This window comes from Somniosus microcephalus, chromosome 2 (assembly GCF_052327205.1).
Source record: "Somniosus microcephalus isolate GS21.2 chromosome 2, FLI_Smic_1.0, whole genome shotgun sequence".
NCBI lineage: Eukaryota > Metazoa > Chordata > Chondrichthyes > Squaliformes > Somniosidae > Somniosus > Somniosus microcephalus.
Genome location: NC_140988.1, coordinates 283605976 through 283622309, shown reverse-complemented (window position 1 = coordinate 283622309; position 16334 = coordinate 283605976). Strand labels below are relative to the sequence as shown.

Below are 16334 nucleotides of genomic sequence, written 5' to 3'. Positions count from 1 at the left end.
CGATTTCAATATGGATACTTAATTATCATTTTACTTCCGGGTTTCGCATCTCCAATGCGTGTCAGTGAGCGTGATGCGCGCATGCATGATGCAATTTCAACTCGACTATTTAAATGGCCAACTCAAAGATGGTACTTGGAGGAGTTGTGAGTTTTTGCATACAGACGCCATTGTGCAAGATGGACTCAGGACACTCAAAGGTTGCGCCCAACTTTAACCTTGCTTGATATACTGCTGGGGCAGTAAGGATTAGAATGTAAATAATCTTCCCCAGCAATGGCAAGAAACCTGCTGCTGTCATGAAGAAGGCATGGTTAGAGGTGGCTAAGTAAGTTAGCAGCAGGAGTATTGTGGCCCGTACCTGGATCCAGTGTAGGTAGTGCTTTAATGACCTAACCAGGTCAGGAATGGTGAGTACAGTTGCAGATTAACCTACATACTGTAGTGCACACCCTCCCCATCTCACTCTGTCTTGTTAAGCATACTCTATCGCATCACTCCTCACACCCACTTAAGTTTGAAGAGCACCCATCATTCACTTTCTGTGCACTTCCTCACCTCCCCATTTATCTATCCACCACTGCTACTCAGCCCAATCCTTATGTAATGTGATGCATCTGCTTGATAGTCCCCTTCGCCAAATGCACTGCATTCATCAGTTGAATAGATACCTTACAGACACTCATAGGTCTGTCATTCCCCCGTTGCAGGAGAAACGAGCAGAGAACACAAGGGAGAGGGAGAAGACCGGAGGTGGGCCACCACATATAGTGTAGCTGACATCATCAGAGAAAGAGGCCATGGAGATCAGTGGCATATCTGCATCCCTGACCATCGGAGATGGAGAGACTGGGACGATGCAGCTGCCTGGTGACAGAATTAAGTATCTCTGACCCACATCTCATACAAGACTCAGTCATGTTGTGCGCAGTAGCAATATTTTAACATTGCCAATACTAATACATATCCATCTCTTCTCTCCTCCAGGACCTTCACGTGTCCAACAGTAGTCCATGGACTTTCCGGCCGACAATTCCTCAGAAAAGCTGATTCGTTCTGAGGGTGCACTGTCACAGGACACAAGCCAAACATGCACCAGCTCAAATACACGCACTTCGGTGGGTCCAGTTAGCGAGTTAGGTGGGATCTCACCTGGTAAATCACAGTGACCCACAAGTGTGCAAGAGCAGACAGTGGTGGTAGGGACAGCCGTGGAAAGTTTTGCGTCAGAGGGTGTAGCCCTCTCGAAGCTCTGCTCAGCTGGTCATAGGTGCTGTACCCCGGGGGACATCGATGAACAGAATATCATTGAGGGGCAGCAGAAAATCTACGACATACTGGCAGGCCTTCCATGCACACTGTCCATGATTGCAGAGAGAATGGAGGAATCCAGCTCAAGCATGAGTGGGCTGATGTCGCAAGGCATTGAGAGGATGTCTTCTTCCATGGATAAATTTGCCAACTCCGTGGAACATCAATCGCAGCAATCAACTGAGTCCATGCAGGCCTTGACCATGGCTGTGCTGACTGTGGATACCAACATGTCTGGTGCCTTAAATAGGATGACAAACATTTTAGCCTTGGCCTTACAGCGTGTTACTGATCTGCACCAAGCTGCTCTTCAGCAAAGTGGTAGGCGTGCAATGCGGCTGGCCCATGAGAGGGATGATGTCAGAAGGGGACATGGAAGTGGGAACACAAAGCGCTTCCATTTCTCACCCGCTGCCCTTCCTCAGCCAGTACCCGACAAGCTGCCTCCTCTCCCGATGGCTGAGTCTGCCCTGCACAGGTGCAGATGCAGCAGTCTTTGGCGGATCTCTCAAGGACTCAAAAACCCAGAGGATGTTAGCCAAAAGAGTCTCAACAGTCAGAGCAGGGATCTGAACAGCTTGCCTCTATCTCTGCTAAAGCACAGGGGTTCCACCATGTCGGAGCGGTACGAAAAAGAGTAAAGCTTCATAGTTGCCCAAGGGTATGCACATGGGTTTTTGAGAAAATGTAATGTTGTTATGTTTCCTTTGTTTAGTATAATCACATGAAATGTATTACTTTGCACCACTTTCCTGTGTTGCCGATTCTTGGTCGCCAGGTGGCAACTCACCTTTTCAGTTGCTTGTTATGAATGGGAAGACATGAATTGACAGGGACCAATGGGGGGATGTGCACTGGGTGGATGGTTGGCTACAGGGCTGCTTTGTATCAGTGGGATTGGGGAAGGCAGGGAGAGTAGCTGTTGGATGTGATTGTTACATCAGTTCAGTGGGAGTGAGTAACTGAGCCTTACAGCTATAAGGGAATCCCGTACATCCCGGGCTGCAATGTGAGCAGCTGGTGCTGAGTTGGGGTCGCCATCTTAATCCTCCTCGTCCTCCCCTTCATTGGATTTGTCTGCTGACGATGTGTGCTTAGCGCCTTGTTCCTCCTGCAGCTCCAATCCTTGCTGCTGTGCAATGCTGTGTAGAGCGCAGAGCAGTACTGTAATTCTGGAGATCCTCGCTGGCAAATACTGAACGGCGCCTCCAGATCTATCCAGGCACCTGAAGCGCGTCTTGAGCATGCCGATTGCTTGCTCAGTGACACATCTGGTGGTCATATGGCTGTCGTTGTGCTGCTCTTGAGCTTCATTGTTAGTGTTCCTCCTGGGTGTCATCAGCCAAGTTTGAAGGGGATATCCTTTGTCTCCTAGCAACCACCCCTTATGTCTACTTGTAGGCTAGCGACCACCCCTTATGTCTGCTCGTAGGTCCAAAGAGGTTGGGGAGCTTGGACTACCGCAGGGTGAAAGGATCATGGCAATTCCCCGTGAATCTGGTGCACAGTTGCATAAACCTTTCCTTGTGATTGCACACCAGCTGATCATTGATCAAATGGAATCCCTTGCAGTTTCTGAATACTCCTGGTTAATCTGGGGGTGGATTGCCACATGTGTGTACTCGATGGCACGCTGCACCTGTGGGACACCAGCCAGAGACACAAACCTGAGTGCCCGTTCGTTCTGGCTAGTGTCATCACAGGCGAAGTTGACAAAATTGCTGGCCCTGGAGATGTCTCTGGTAGTGCTCTGAAAGGGGCCAGAGGCAAAAAAGTTGAGGCTGGTGGTCACTTTTACAGCCGCTAGTAATGCGTGGCCACCAGGTCTAGCAGGGAGCAAGTCTTCTTCTAGGAGGCTGCAGATGTCTGCCACCACTTCAATCTCAGCCTCGGAAGCACTGCTCTTCCGAGAGGGCACACTCTGTTATGCAGGTAGTGTCTACTGAGACCTCAACCCCTCTGCTGCTCCCCTTTCTACTGATCACCAGATTGTTGCTACTGTTGATGGTCACCTTGCTCCTCCTCTGAAGTTCAATCTAAAGCAGCTATAGCACCACCCATCCTGATCTGAGTCTCAATACCTCCAAAGTGCAGAATTAAGTCTCTCACCACAAGTACTCTCAACAAACCCTTTGCCAGTGGTAGGTAAGAAAGCAGCTGAGAACCCTAAGTATTTCTTAATGTCTGTATGCCTGACTTTTAATGAGCCCCATGAATTGCCGTTCAGTCTTCTTGCCTTTGTTTCAATGGCGAGTTTCAGGATGCCCAGGAAACCCGTGCGTGTCGTGTTAAATTTAAATCCCAGTAAAAATCTTGTTCAAATTGCCTCATTTAAATATTATAATCAGTAATCCACCTCTCCGGAAGGAGTTATGTTCACGCATCGAAACGCGCCTGAGGTAAACCAGGAAGTCAGCACGTTGGAGCCAGCTTCCAGACGCACTGAATTTTCAATGATTTTAATAACCTTCCCAAACCCACACGCTCTTTATTATTTAAATTTCCCCCCCACCCCCCTTGTATCAGTCGTCCATCCCCTCACTGTTTACCCCGCACAGCAATTTAAAGGCTGGCTGCTTGGTGGCAAAGCTATCCCCTGCATAATTTCTCTTATTCAGCAGAACTGTGCTACGATGAGATGCATGGGTGAATTAGAGCCCTTATAAAGCAGATCATTGGAGTCCTCAAACAACGTTTCAGATGCCTGGACAGGACTGGTGGTTTCCTGCAATACAGCCCAGAAAGAGTGCCCCATATGATATTGGTCATGCTATATGCTGCATAACTTTGCTCTGCAACATATGAAGCCACCGTTGGAGGAGCACGAACTTAGGAACAGGAGTAGGCCATTCAGCCCCCTCGAGCCTGTTCCGCCATTCAATCAGACCATGGCTGATCTGTGACCTAACTCCATATACCCACCTTTGGCCCATATCTCTTAATACCTTTGGTTAACAAAAAGCTATCGATCTCAGATTTAAAATTAACAATTGATCGAGCACCAATTGCCGTTTGCGGAAGCGAGTTCCAAACTTCTACCACCCTTTGTGTGTAGAAGTGTTTCCTAATTTCCCTCCTGAAAGGTGTGGCTCTAATTTTTAAACTATGCCCCCCTAGTCCTAGGACCCCCAACCAGCGGAAATAGTTTCTCTCTATCTACCCTATCTGTTCTCCTTAATATCTTGAAAACTTTGATCAGATCACCCCTTAACCTTCTAAATTCTAGGGAATACAGCCCTAATTTGTGTAATCTCTCCTCGTAACTTAATCCTTGAAGTCCAGGTATCATTCTGGTAAACCTACGCTGCACTCCCTCCAAGGCCAATATATCCTTCCTATGGTGTGGTGCCCAGAACTGCTCACAGTACTCCAGGTGTGGTCTAACCAGGGTTTTGTATAGTTGCAGCATAACTTCTACCCCCTTGTATTCTAGTCTTCTAGATATAAAGGCCAGCACTCCATTAGCCTTTTTGATCATTTTCTGTACCTGTTCATGACATTTTAATGATCTATGTACCTGGACCCCCAAGTCTCTTTGGACATCCACTGTTTTTAGCTTTTCACCATTTAGAAAGTACCCTGTTCTATCCATTTTAGGTCCAAAGTGAATGACCTCACATTTGCTTACATTGAAATGCATTTGCCACAGTTTTGCCCATTCACCTAATCTATCAATATCCCTTTGTAATTTTGTGCTTTTATCCACACTGCCTACAATCTTTGTGACATTGGCAAATTTGGATATATGACTTTCTATTCCATCATCTAAGTCGTTAATAAATATTGTGAATAGTTGCGACCCCAACACAGATCCCTGCGGGACACCACTAGTCACATCCTGCCAATTTGAGTACCTACCCATTATCCCTACTTTCTGTCTCCTGCCGCTCAGCCTATTTCCTAACCAGGTCAATAATTTGCCCACAATTCCATGGGCTTCTACATTAGTTAACAGTCTCTTATGTGGGACTTTATCAAATGCCTTCTGGAAGTCCATATACAGTAAATAACATTCATAGACATTCCCCTGTCCACTACTTTAGTCACCGATTCAAAAAATTTAATTAGATTTGTCAGGCATGACCGACCTTTCACAAATCCATGCTGGCTCTCTCTGATCAACTGAAAATTTTCGAGGTGTTCAGTCACCCAAATCCTTAATTATAGACTCTTTCCCGACAATAGATGTTAGGCTAACTGGTCTATAATTCCCTGGTTTCCCTCTCTCGCCATTCTTAAATAGCGGAGCGACATGCGCAATTTTCCAATCTAAAGGAACGGTTCCTGAATCTAGAGAACTTTGGAAGATTATAGTTAGAGCATCTGCAATGTTCTCACCTACTTCCTTTAAAACCCTGGGATGAAAACCATCTGGTCCTGGGGATTTGTCACTCTTTAGTGCCATTATTTTCATTACTATTACTTTACTTCCGTTAATTTTATTGAGTACCTGTCCCTGATTCAGTATTATTTCCCTTGAGCATGCTATCCTCTTCTTCTACTGTAAATACTGACACAAAGTAATTATACAACATGCCCGCAATTTCCTTATAACCATGACAATATCACCGCTTTCAGTTTTTAAGGGGCCAACATTGCTCCTGACTACTCTCTTTTTCCTAATGTAATTGTAAAAATTCTTTGTGTTGATTTTGATATCCCTTGCAAGTTTCTTTTCATACTCCCTTTTTGTAGCTCTTACTATCTGATTTGTGACCCTTTGCTGTTCTTTTGTATCTTTCTCATTCGCCAGGATCTGTGCTATTTTTTGCATTTTTGTATGCTTTTTCTTTTAGTTTTATGCTGTCCCTTGCCTCTTTAGTCATTCATCTGTTTTTTTTTGGCCAGTAGAGCTCTTGCCCCTCAGGGGTATAAACTGGTTCTGTATCACGTTAAATTCTTTTTTAAACATCTCCCACTGATTTTCTGTCATTTTACCCATTAATAGATTTGCCCAGTTTATTGTGGACAGTCTCTGCCTCATCTCGTTGAAGTCGGCCTTACCTAAATCTAGAATCTTAGTAGCTGTTTTGCATTTCTCCTTTTCAAATGCTACGTTGAACTTGATCATGTTATGATTGCTATTGGATAAATGTTCACGCACAGTTAGTCTGTTAACTAAATCTTGTACATTTATCATGATGAAGGAGAGGCCACTGATGACAAGTAAACAGGAAGGGTCCAACACATGCCTGTACCAAAGCATTCAGCAGCAGCTTATTGAACTGTACTTCAGTTGAACAATCCCTGCTCTCCTGCATTGTCAGTCATGTCCAACAAATGTCCCAGTGGTTCCATCCAAAAATAACATCTGCCAAAAGACTAAAATTGACACTCATGCTAACCAACATTGCAGAATGATCAACTACTACAGGAACACTCTCTGCATATAAAGATTTCAAATAGTATTATTCTTTTACTGGTTTGAAGAAAGGACCACAAACTATTGCTCACTCCAGTGTGAGTCTTTTGTGCCTGTCTTAAGTCTCTCTTTCCTTTACTAGTGCTCCCCTAATGGCTGCAACGTGAAACAAAGGAGGCTGTTATGGATCATTCAAGGTCTCATGAGTTGCCTCTGAGCGGTGATCTTTAGAAGCTTAGGCCTTGAGGGCCCAGCTACAGACTGTAACAACTTGGTGTCTGCCAAGGTAGTCTGGTCCAACTTACTTACTGGCACGAGGGTACCAGGGGGTCACCAGGGTCCAGAAGTGTTGTCATCATGAGAGATGACATTATGTTCCATTTCCATTGTCCCTGCCACCAGGCACTAACTGCTCAACACACCTACTGTTCTGCGGAAGAGCAGACTTTTGGAGATCTGTGGACCAAGTGAAGCCTCTGTACATTTGGCTTCCCACTCTGTGCGAGATAGGATCAGATGGTTGAACCAAGGGCCTGCATGGCCCAGTACGCATTCCTGGGAGATGCTATTACTGGTGTTACAAAATCCTGAAGTGGGACTCAGCTGCAATGGCCATTGAGGTGGCCACATGCTCCATGGTTGACAGCAGAATGTTGATACCATGCATAAGAACCCCTCATACGTTGGTAATAGACTCCACCATTCTATCCAAAATGATTTGGAAGCTCCCTGGAAGGCAGTCCATTGCAGTCAGCAAGCGAACGTATAGAGAAACCCTCTTTATTTTTCATATAGCATGACCAATATTTTACCACAGGAAGTGGTTGAGGCAAAGTCCATTGCATTTTTAAAGGAAAAATTAGATAAAAATGTAAAGCAGAGGAAGATACAGAGTTTTGGGGAGAAAGGCAGTGGAATTAGTCTTGGATTGCTCCAGCAAAGAGCCAACACTGCCACAATGGGCTGAATGGCCTCCTTTTGTGCTGTAAATTCCTATGGTTCTATTGGAGAGATATTGCGTGGTTCTCACAATTTCCCACTGTAACTTCGTCAGATGCCTTGCAGAAATGGCGTAAATGGCTGTTGTTAGCCATTTAAACCCTTTCTCTGGAAGTTCCGCCGATCTTCTCCTGAAGTTACGGCGGGAGATCGGAAGAACTGTTGCAGAAGTTCCAGGCGTAGAAACACAGAAACATAGAAAAATAGGAGCAGGAGTAGGCCATGTGGCCCTTTGAGCCTGCTCCGCCATTCAATATGACCATGGCTGATCCTCTATCTCAATACCGTATTCCTGCTCTCTCCCCATACCCCTTAATGCCTTTTGTGTCTAGAAATCTATCTATCTCCTTCTTAAATATATTCAGTGACTTGGCCTCCACAGCCTTCTGTGGTAGAGAATTCCACAGGTTTACCACCCTCTGAGTGAAGAAATTTCTCCTCATCTCAGTCCTAAATGTCCTACCCCGGATCCTGAGACTGTGACCCCTCGTTCTAGACCTCCCAGCCAGGGGAAACATCCTCCCTGCATCCAGTCTGTCTAGCCCTGGTCAGAATTTTATACATTTCAATGAGATCCCCTCTCATTCTTCTAAACTCTAGTAAATACAGGCCTAGTCGACTCAATCTCTCCTCATCCGACAATCCTATCATCCCAGGAATCAGTCTGGTGAACCTTCGCTGCACTCCCTCTATGTCAAGTATATCCTTTCTTAGGTAAGGAGACCAAAACTGCACACAGTACTCCAGGTGTGGTCTCACCAAAGCCCTGTACAACTGTAGTAAGACAGCCTTGCTCCTGTACTCAAATCCTCTTGCAACGAAGGCCAGCATACCATTTGCCTTCCTAACTGCTTGCTGCACCTGCATGTTTGCTTTCAGTGACTGATGTACAAGGACACCCAGGTCCCTTTGTACATCAGCATTTCCCAATCTAGCGCCATTTAAATAATACTCTACCTTTCTGTTTTTCCTACCGAAGTGGATAACTTCACATTTATCCACGTTATACTGCATCTGCCATGTATTTGCCCACTCACTCAACTTTTCTAAATCGCCTTGAAGCCTCTTTGCATCCTCCTCACAACTCACAATCCCACCTAGTTTCGTGTCGTCAGCAAACTTGGAAATATTACATTTGGTTCCCTCATCCAAATCATTGATATATATTGTGAATAACTGGGGCCCAAGCACTGTTCCCTGCGGTACCCCACTAGTCACCACCTGCCACCCTGAAAAAGCCCCATTTATTCCTACTCTCTGTTTCCTGTCTGTTAACCAATTTTCAAACCAATATTACCCCCAATCCCATGTGCTTTAATTTTGCACACTAATCTCTTTAGTTGTGGGACTTTATCAAAGGCCTTCTGAAAATCCAAATACACCACATCCACTGGTTCTCCCTTATCTATTCTACCAGTTACATCCTCAAAAAACTCCAGTAGGTTTGTCAAACACGATTTCCCTTTCATAAATCCATGTTGACTTTGTCTAATCCCATTGATATTTTCTAAGTGTCCAGTTATCACATCCTTTTTAATAGACTCTAGCATTTTCCCTACTGCTGATGTTAGGCTAACCGGTCTGTAGTTCCCTGTTTTCTCTCTCCCTCCTTTTTTAAATAGTGGGGTTACATTTGCCACCCTCCAATCTGCAGGAACTGTTCCATAATCTATAGAATTTTGGAAGATGACAACCAATGCATCCACTATTTCCATGGCTACCTCTTTTAGTACTCTGGGATGCAGATTATCAGGCCCTGGGGATTTATCAGCTTTCAGTCCCATTAATTTCGCCAGCATTATTTTTTTACTAATACTAATTTCCTTTAATTCCTCCTTCTCACTAGACCCTTGGCTACCTAGCATTTCTGGGAAGTTATTTGTGTCCTCTTCCTTGAAGACAGAACCAAAGTATTTGTTTAATCGCTCTGCTATTTCCTTGTTTCCCATTATAAATTCTCCCGTTTCTGACTTTGCGAGTAAGGCAGATGAATTGAAGGTGTTGATGAACACATGGGAGCATGATATTGTTGCTATCACAGAGACATGTTTGAGGGAGGGGCAGGACTGGCAGTTCAATATTCCGGGGTATAGAATCTTCGGGCGAGACAGAGGGGGGTGTAAAAGAGGAGGGGGTGTCGCAATATTAATCAAGGAGTCAATTACTGCTGTAAGGAGGGATGATATCTTAGCAGGGTCCTCTAATGAGGCCATATGGGTAGAACTTAAAAACAAAATGGGGGCAAGCACTTTGTTGGGAGTGTACTATATGCTCTCAAACAGTCAGGGGGAGATAGAGGAACAGATATGCAGGCAAATCTCAGAGAAGTGTAGAAATAATAGGGTAATAATAATCGGGGATTTCAACTTCCCCAATATTAACTGGGATAGTCAGAGTATGAAAGGCTTAGAGGGTGCAGAATTCTTAAAGTGCATCCAGGAGAGCTTTTTGAGCTAGCATGTAGAAAGTCCTACAAGAGAGAGGGCGGTACTGGACCTAATTCTAGGGAATGTAGCCGGGCAAGTGGTAGAAGTGTCAGTAGGAGAGCATACGTGGGGTTATGGGGATAGGGTGGGATATGTGTTGGTGTAGGGGTTACGGGGATCGGGTGGGATATGTGTCGGTGCAGGCTCGATGGGCCGAAATGGCCTCTATCTGCACTGTGGGGTTTCTGTGATTCTGTGATTTTGGTGACAGTGACCATAATTCGGTGAGATTTAAGGTAGTCATGGAAAAGGACAAAGATGGACCGGAAATAAAAGTTCTAAATTGGGGGAAGGCCGATTTTAATATGATAAGGCAGGATCTGATCAAAGTGGACTGGGATCAGCTACTTGTAGGAAAATCCACATCAGAGCAGTGGGAGTCTTTCAGAAAGGAAATAGAGAGAGTACAACGCAAACATGTTCCTGTAAAGGTCAAGGGTGGAACCAACAAGCCCAGGGAATTCTGGATGTCAAGGGATGTACAAGAATGGATTAGGAAAAAAAGGGAGACTTTTGGCAGATACAAAGGACTAAAAACAGTGGAAGTCCTAGAGGAGTATAGAAAGTGCAGGGGGGTACTTAAAAAAGAAATTAGAAGAGCGAAGAGGGGGCATGAAAAAACACTGGCGGACAAAATAAAGGAAAATCCCAACGTGTTTTATAAGTATAATTAAGGGCAAGAGGATAACCAGGGAAAGAGTAGGGCCCATTAGGGACCAAAGTGGCAATCTGTGTGTAGAGCCGGAAGATGTAGGTGAGGTTTTAAATGAATATTTTGCATCTGTGTTCACTATGGAGAAGGACGATGTAGACATAGAAATCAGGCAGGGGGATTGTGATATACTTGAACAAATTAGTATTGAGAGGGAGGAGGTACTAGTGGTTTTAGCAGGCTTAAATGTGGATAAATCCCCAGGCCCAGACGAGATGTATCCCAGGGTGCTGTGTGAGGCAAGGGAGGAGATTGCAGGGGCTCTGACACAAATTTTCAGAACCTCTCTGGCCACAGGGGAGGTGCCAGAGGACTGGAGGACAGCTAACATAGTACCATTATTCAAGAAGGGTAGTAGGGATAAACCAGAGAATTACAGGCCAGTGAGCCTAACATCAGTGGTAGGGAAATTATTGGAAAAAATTCTGAGGGACAGAATTAGCCTCCACTTGGAGAGGCAAGGATTAATCAAGGATAGTCAGCATGGCTTTGTCAGGGGAGATCATGGCCCAGAAATTCGGGTCGGGGGCTTCCCGCGGGTGCAAGCCCCCAAACTGCACTTAACTAGCGCTGTAGGCCCGCGTGGGATTCCGATCCTGGGCCTCCTTCAACTGTCGGCACGCAGTGCTTGCATATCCCAGGGGCACAGTTAGTTCGATACGTCCCCTGGGATCACGTAGGCCATGGAGAGCCAATGGTAGCAGGGAATGCTTCATTCATAAGTTTGACAGGAAGACCTGTCAAACCTATAAATACTGTAAGCCCCAAAACATCACTAAATCTTCAAATAAATTTAAAAAAAGAAAATCACATTTTTAAAATTATTATAAATTACATGAAATAACTATTTTAAATAATAATTTATATTTTTGAAAAAATTAATTACATTTTCTAACGGGGCTAAAAATAAACTTACCTTTCTTTGAAGTATTTAAAAATAATAAACCTGTGGAAAAAATGTTTTAATTTTAATTAATTCACCACTTACCTTGTAAAAAGCAGGCCTTGCGCCTGCTTTTTAAAAGTGTAACTCTTGGAGACTTACCCTCCCGGAGAAACCTGCAAAAAAAACGTAGGTTCGATGCGCACGCGCTGCCTCTCCTGCGCACGCATTCCAGCTGTCAACCCCTTCTTTCAGGGGAACGGAAGTGCCGGTTTCCCGCGCATGCGCAGTGCATGCACGAAACCGGCACTTCCATTGGGCTTACGGGTGAGTACCCAGTGCATACTCACCCATGGAGACCCGAATTTCTGGGCCCACGTCTAACCAATTTCATTGAATTTTTCGAGGGGGTGAATAGGTGTGTGGATGAGGGTAGTGCAGTTGATGTAGTCTACATGGACTTCAGTAAGGCTTTTGACAAAGTCCCATATGGGAGTCTGGTCAAGAAGGTAAGAGCCCATGGGATCCAGGGCAATTTGGCACATTGGATCCAAAATTGGCTTAGTGGCAGGAGGCAGAGGGTTATGGTCGAAGGTTGTTTTTGTGACTGGAAGCCTGTGTCCAGTGGTGTACCGCAAGGATCGGTGCTGGGTGCTTTGCTGTTTGTAGTGTACATTAATGATTTAGATATGAATGCAGAAGGTATGATCAGTAAGTTCGCAGATGACACGAAAATTGGTGGAGTGGTAAATAGCGAGGAGGGAAGCCTCAGGCTACAGGACGATATGGAATACACAATGAATGGTAGGACCCTAGGAAGGACAGAGAATTAGAGGGACCTTGGTGTGCATGTACATAGATCCCTGAAGGCAGCAGGACAGGTAGATAAGGTGGTTAAAAAGGCATATGGGATACTTCCATTCATTAGCCGAGGCATGGAATATTAAGAGCAGGGAGGTTATGATGGAGCTGTACAAAACACTACTTAGGCCACAGCTGGAATACTGTGTGCAGTTCTTGTCGCCACGCTATAGGAAGGATGTGATTGCATTGGAGAGGGTGCAGAGGAGATTCACCAGGATGTTACCTGGGCTGGAGCGCTTCAGCTATGAAGAGAGAATGGACAGGCTGGGGTTGTTTTCCTTAGAGCAGAGAAGGCTGAGGGGGGACCTGATTGAGGTGTACAAAATTATGAGGGGCATAGACAGGGTAGATAGAAAGGAACTTTTCCCCTTAGTAGAGGGGTCAGTAACCAGGGGGCATAGTTACAAGATAAGGGGCAGGAGGTTTAGAGGGGATTTGAGGAAAAACTTTTTCACCCAGAGGGTGGTTGGAATCTGGAACTCACTGCCTGAAAGGGTGGTAGAGGCAGGAACCCTCACAACATTCAAGAAGCATTTAGATGAGCACTTGCAACGCCATAGCATACAAGGCTACAGACGTAGTGCTGGAAAATGGGGTTAGAATAGACAGGGCTTGATGGCCGGCGTGGACACGATGGGCCAAAGGGCCTCTTTCTGTGCTGTATAACTCTATGACTCTATGACTGTAAGGGACCTACATTGGTCTTCACTAATCTTTTTCTTTTTGCATACTTGTAGAAGCTTTTACAGTCCACTTTTATGTTCCTTGCAAGTTTACTCTCATACTCTATTTTTCCCCTATTAATCAATCTCTTGGTCCTTTTTTGCTGAACTCTAAACTGCTCCCAATCCTCAGGCTTGCTACTTTTTCTAGCAACTTTATATGACTCCTCTTTGGATCTAATACTATCCTTAATTTCTTTTGTTAGCCATGGTTGGGCCACTTTTCCTTTTGTGTTTTTGCACCAGAAAGGAATGTATAACTGTTGCAATTTATGCATTCGTTCCTTAAATGTCAGCCATTGCCTATCCATCGTCATGCCTTTTAATGAAGCTCCCCAATCTATCATAGCCAACTCACTCCTCATATCATCATAGTTTCCTTTGTTTAGATTTAGAACCCTAGTTTCAGATTGGACTTCTTCACTTTCCATCTTAATGAAGAATTCTACCATGTTATGGTCACTCTTCTCTAAAGGACCCCGCTGCAGTGTGTACCATCTACAAGATGCACTGCAGCAACTCGCCAAAGCTCCTTCAACAGCACCTTCCAAATCCGCAACCTCTACCACTTAGAAGGACAAGGGCAGCAGACGCATGGGAACATTACCACCTACAAGTTCCCCTCCAAGCCACACACCATCCTGACTTGGACCTGTATCGCCGTTCCTTCACTGTCGCTGGGCCAAAATCCTGGAACTCCCTTCCTAACAGCATTGTGGGTGTACCTACACCATATGGACTGCAGCGATTCAAGAAGGCGGCTCACCACCATCTTCTCAAGGGCAATTAGGGATGGGCACTAAATGCAGGCCTAGCCAGCGACGCCCACATCCCATCAATGAATTAAAAAAAACAAGCTTATTAATTAACCCGTTCTCATTGCACAATACCCAATCTAGGATAGCCTGTTCCCTAGTTGGCTCCTCAGCGTTCTGGTCTAAAAAAACATCTCGTACACACTCCAGGAATTCATCCTCCACAGTATTATTGCTAATTTGGTTTGGCCAGTCTATATGTAGATTAAAGTCACCCATGATTACTGTAGTACCCTTGTTACATGCATCTCTAATTTCCTGTTTGATGCCTTACCCTACATTACCACTACTGTTTGGAGGCCTATAGACAACTCCCACCAATGTTTTCTGCCCCTTGGTGCTTCTTAGCTCCACCCAGACTGATTCTACATCTTGATTTTCTGAGCCAATATCCTTTCTCACTATTGCTCTGATTTCATCCTTTACTAACAAGGCCACCCCACCTCTATATGTTTCATTCCTGCCAACAAGTATTACTGATACTGTTTACTACAACATTTGTTGCAGCATTGTCTGCAGCCAACGTATTTATAATCCAAGTATAAATATATTGCAAAGAAATAGAAAGAATTCCACATAGTCATAATTTGCTGATAACTGGAGACTGTAAATTCCCGAGCCTTCCACCGTACTGTCACCATAAAATGATAAAGTGTGGCGGAAGGTCCAGAAATCAGGCCGGGACCTGGATATGTGACATTCTGCGGAGTTTTGTTTGGCCCAGAGCCTTTGTCTTCTCCAAATGTGGAAATTTAAAAAGCATTTTTCAACCCCATTATTAAGAGGGCTGACAGTCTATTCTACATTTTTCCAGAGGGGCCCTGCCCCCCCCCCACCGTGCCCCCACTGGAGCAGGCACCTTCCACCAGTATTCCTGGTCTCCTCAGACTGGTGGGCACCTGCGATGCTTCACACTGGTACAGGCAACTTCCAGGAATATGGAAAGTAGGGAACCTCTGCCTGACACTGCATACTCCGGAGGGGTCATCACTGGAGGTTTCCAAGGGGCTTATCCCTGCACTTGAGCTGGAATGTCATCCCCTTTGGATGTTTGGGGCCCTGAAATATTTAGGCAATAAAATTAAAGTGAATTATTTATATATCAAATCAAATTACTGCTTATTTTTCTGAACACACAAATTACTTTAAGTTTATATGATTTTTCCTTCAAAGTATATATTTGGTATGTGATAATACTTTTGTGCACATAGAAAAGCTTCAGCATTAATGAAAGAAGAGCAGGACCAAACAGAAAATGAAATAATCAGCATCAAGCAGCCAAATAAACCAGTTTTCCTACCTGAAGAAACTGTTGATGGGGAGTATGGGCTAGTGATCAATGGAGACATGCTGGTAAGAAACCTTTGCATACCATCTTTAAAGTGAGGTAATTTTTCCTTTTGTTTATTGAAGAGTGGGATTTGAATCTGATTATTGAGAAACTTGGCAGAATTCCCATGGTGTTGCTCATGTTCACTCAGAGAATACAATGAGGTTGAAAATCTACTAGTCTGGTGGGAATGCACCAGAAGAGCCAGAATTTTGACTGAGACCAGGGCTGTGATTATGCCGGCGCTCGGAGGGCGGGTTTGGAAGGGTCCGGAGTTAAAATCAAAATGATTGATGGCGGGTTACGAACCCGCTGCCATCCCGCCTCCACACAATTTTCCAAAGTGTCGGGTCTGCAACTTCCGATCAGACCCGACACCAAGCGGCGGGAGAGGCACTTAAGGTAGAACTACCTGCTTAATCCTATTTTTACATGCTTTTTCGATTTTGCCACATTTTCAGCGTGTTCCACGTCATTCGACAAACACGCCAGCTGATTGTGTCGGGTATTGCAACAAGCTGAATAGTTGACAGCTGCAACTGCAGCATAAAAGCTAACCTGCCACATCAGTTCAATTTCAGATGTCAGAACTTTCTGTTTTCAGAATTTGGAAGACATTTTTCAGGTGTATTGAGGTTGTAAGTGTTTGTTCTGAGATGCATATGCACTGTGACCTCCTTGTAATAACCTCTCCCCACATTGACTGAGCGCATATAACATTTCATCCTCAACTGACATATAGACCAGCAGAATGGGAACAATTTATACCCTCTCATCCTGGTCCTCAGATTTGGAGGAAGAGCAACCACTGTAGCAACAGAACCAGGCACACCAGCAGCACCAACAACAG

The 16334-nt window shown here is 44.8% G+C and overlaps 1 protein-coding gene across 1 annotated transcript in view; it reads left to right on the top strand.

Annotated features, from left to right (window-relative positions):
• LOC147123429 (phospholipid-transporting ATPase ID-like) overlaps window positions 1-16334 on the top strand; it is a 342460-nt gene that overhangs the window by 267140 nt on the left and 58986 nt on the right. Inside the window, exon 20 of the mRNA XM_085966014.1 lies at window positions 15366-15507. Within this exon, the coding sequence (XP_085822140.1) occupies window positions 15366-15507 (142 nt within the window). The remainder of the gene's footprint in view (window positions 1-15365; window positions 15508-16334) is intronic.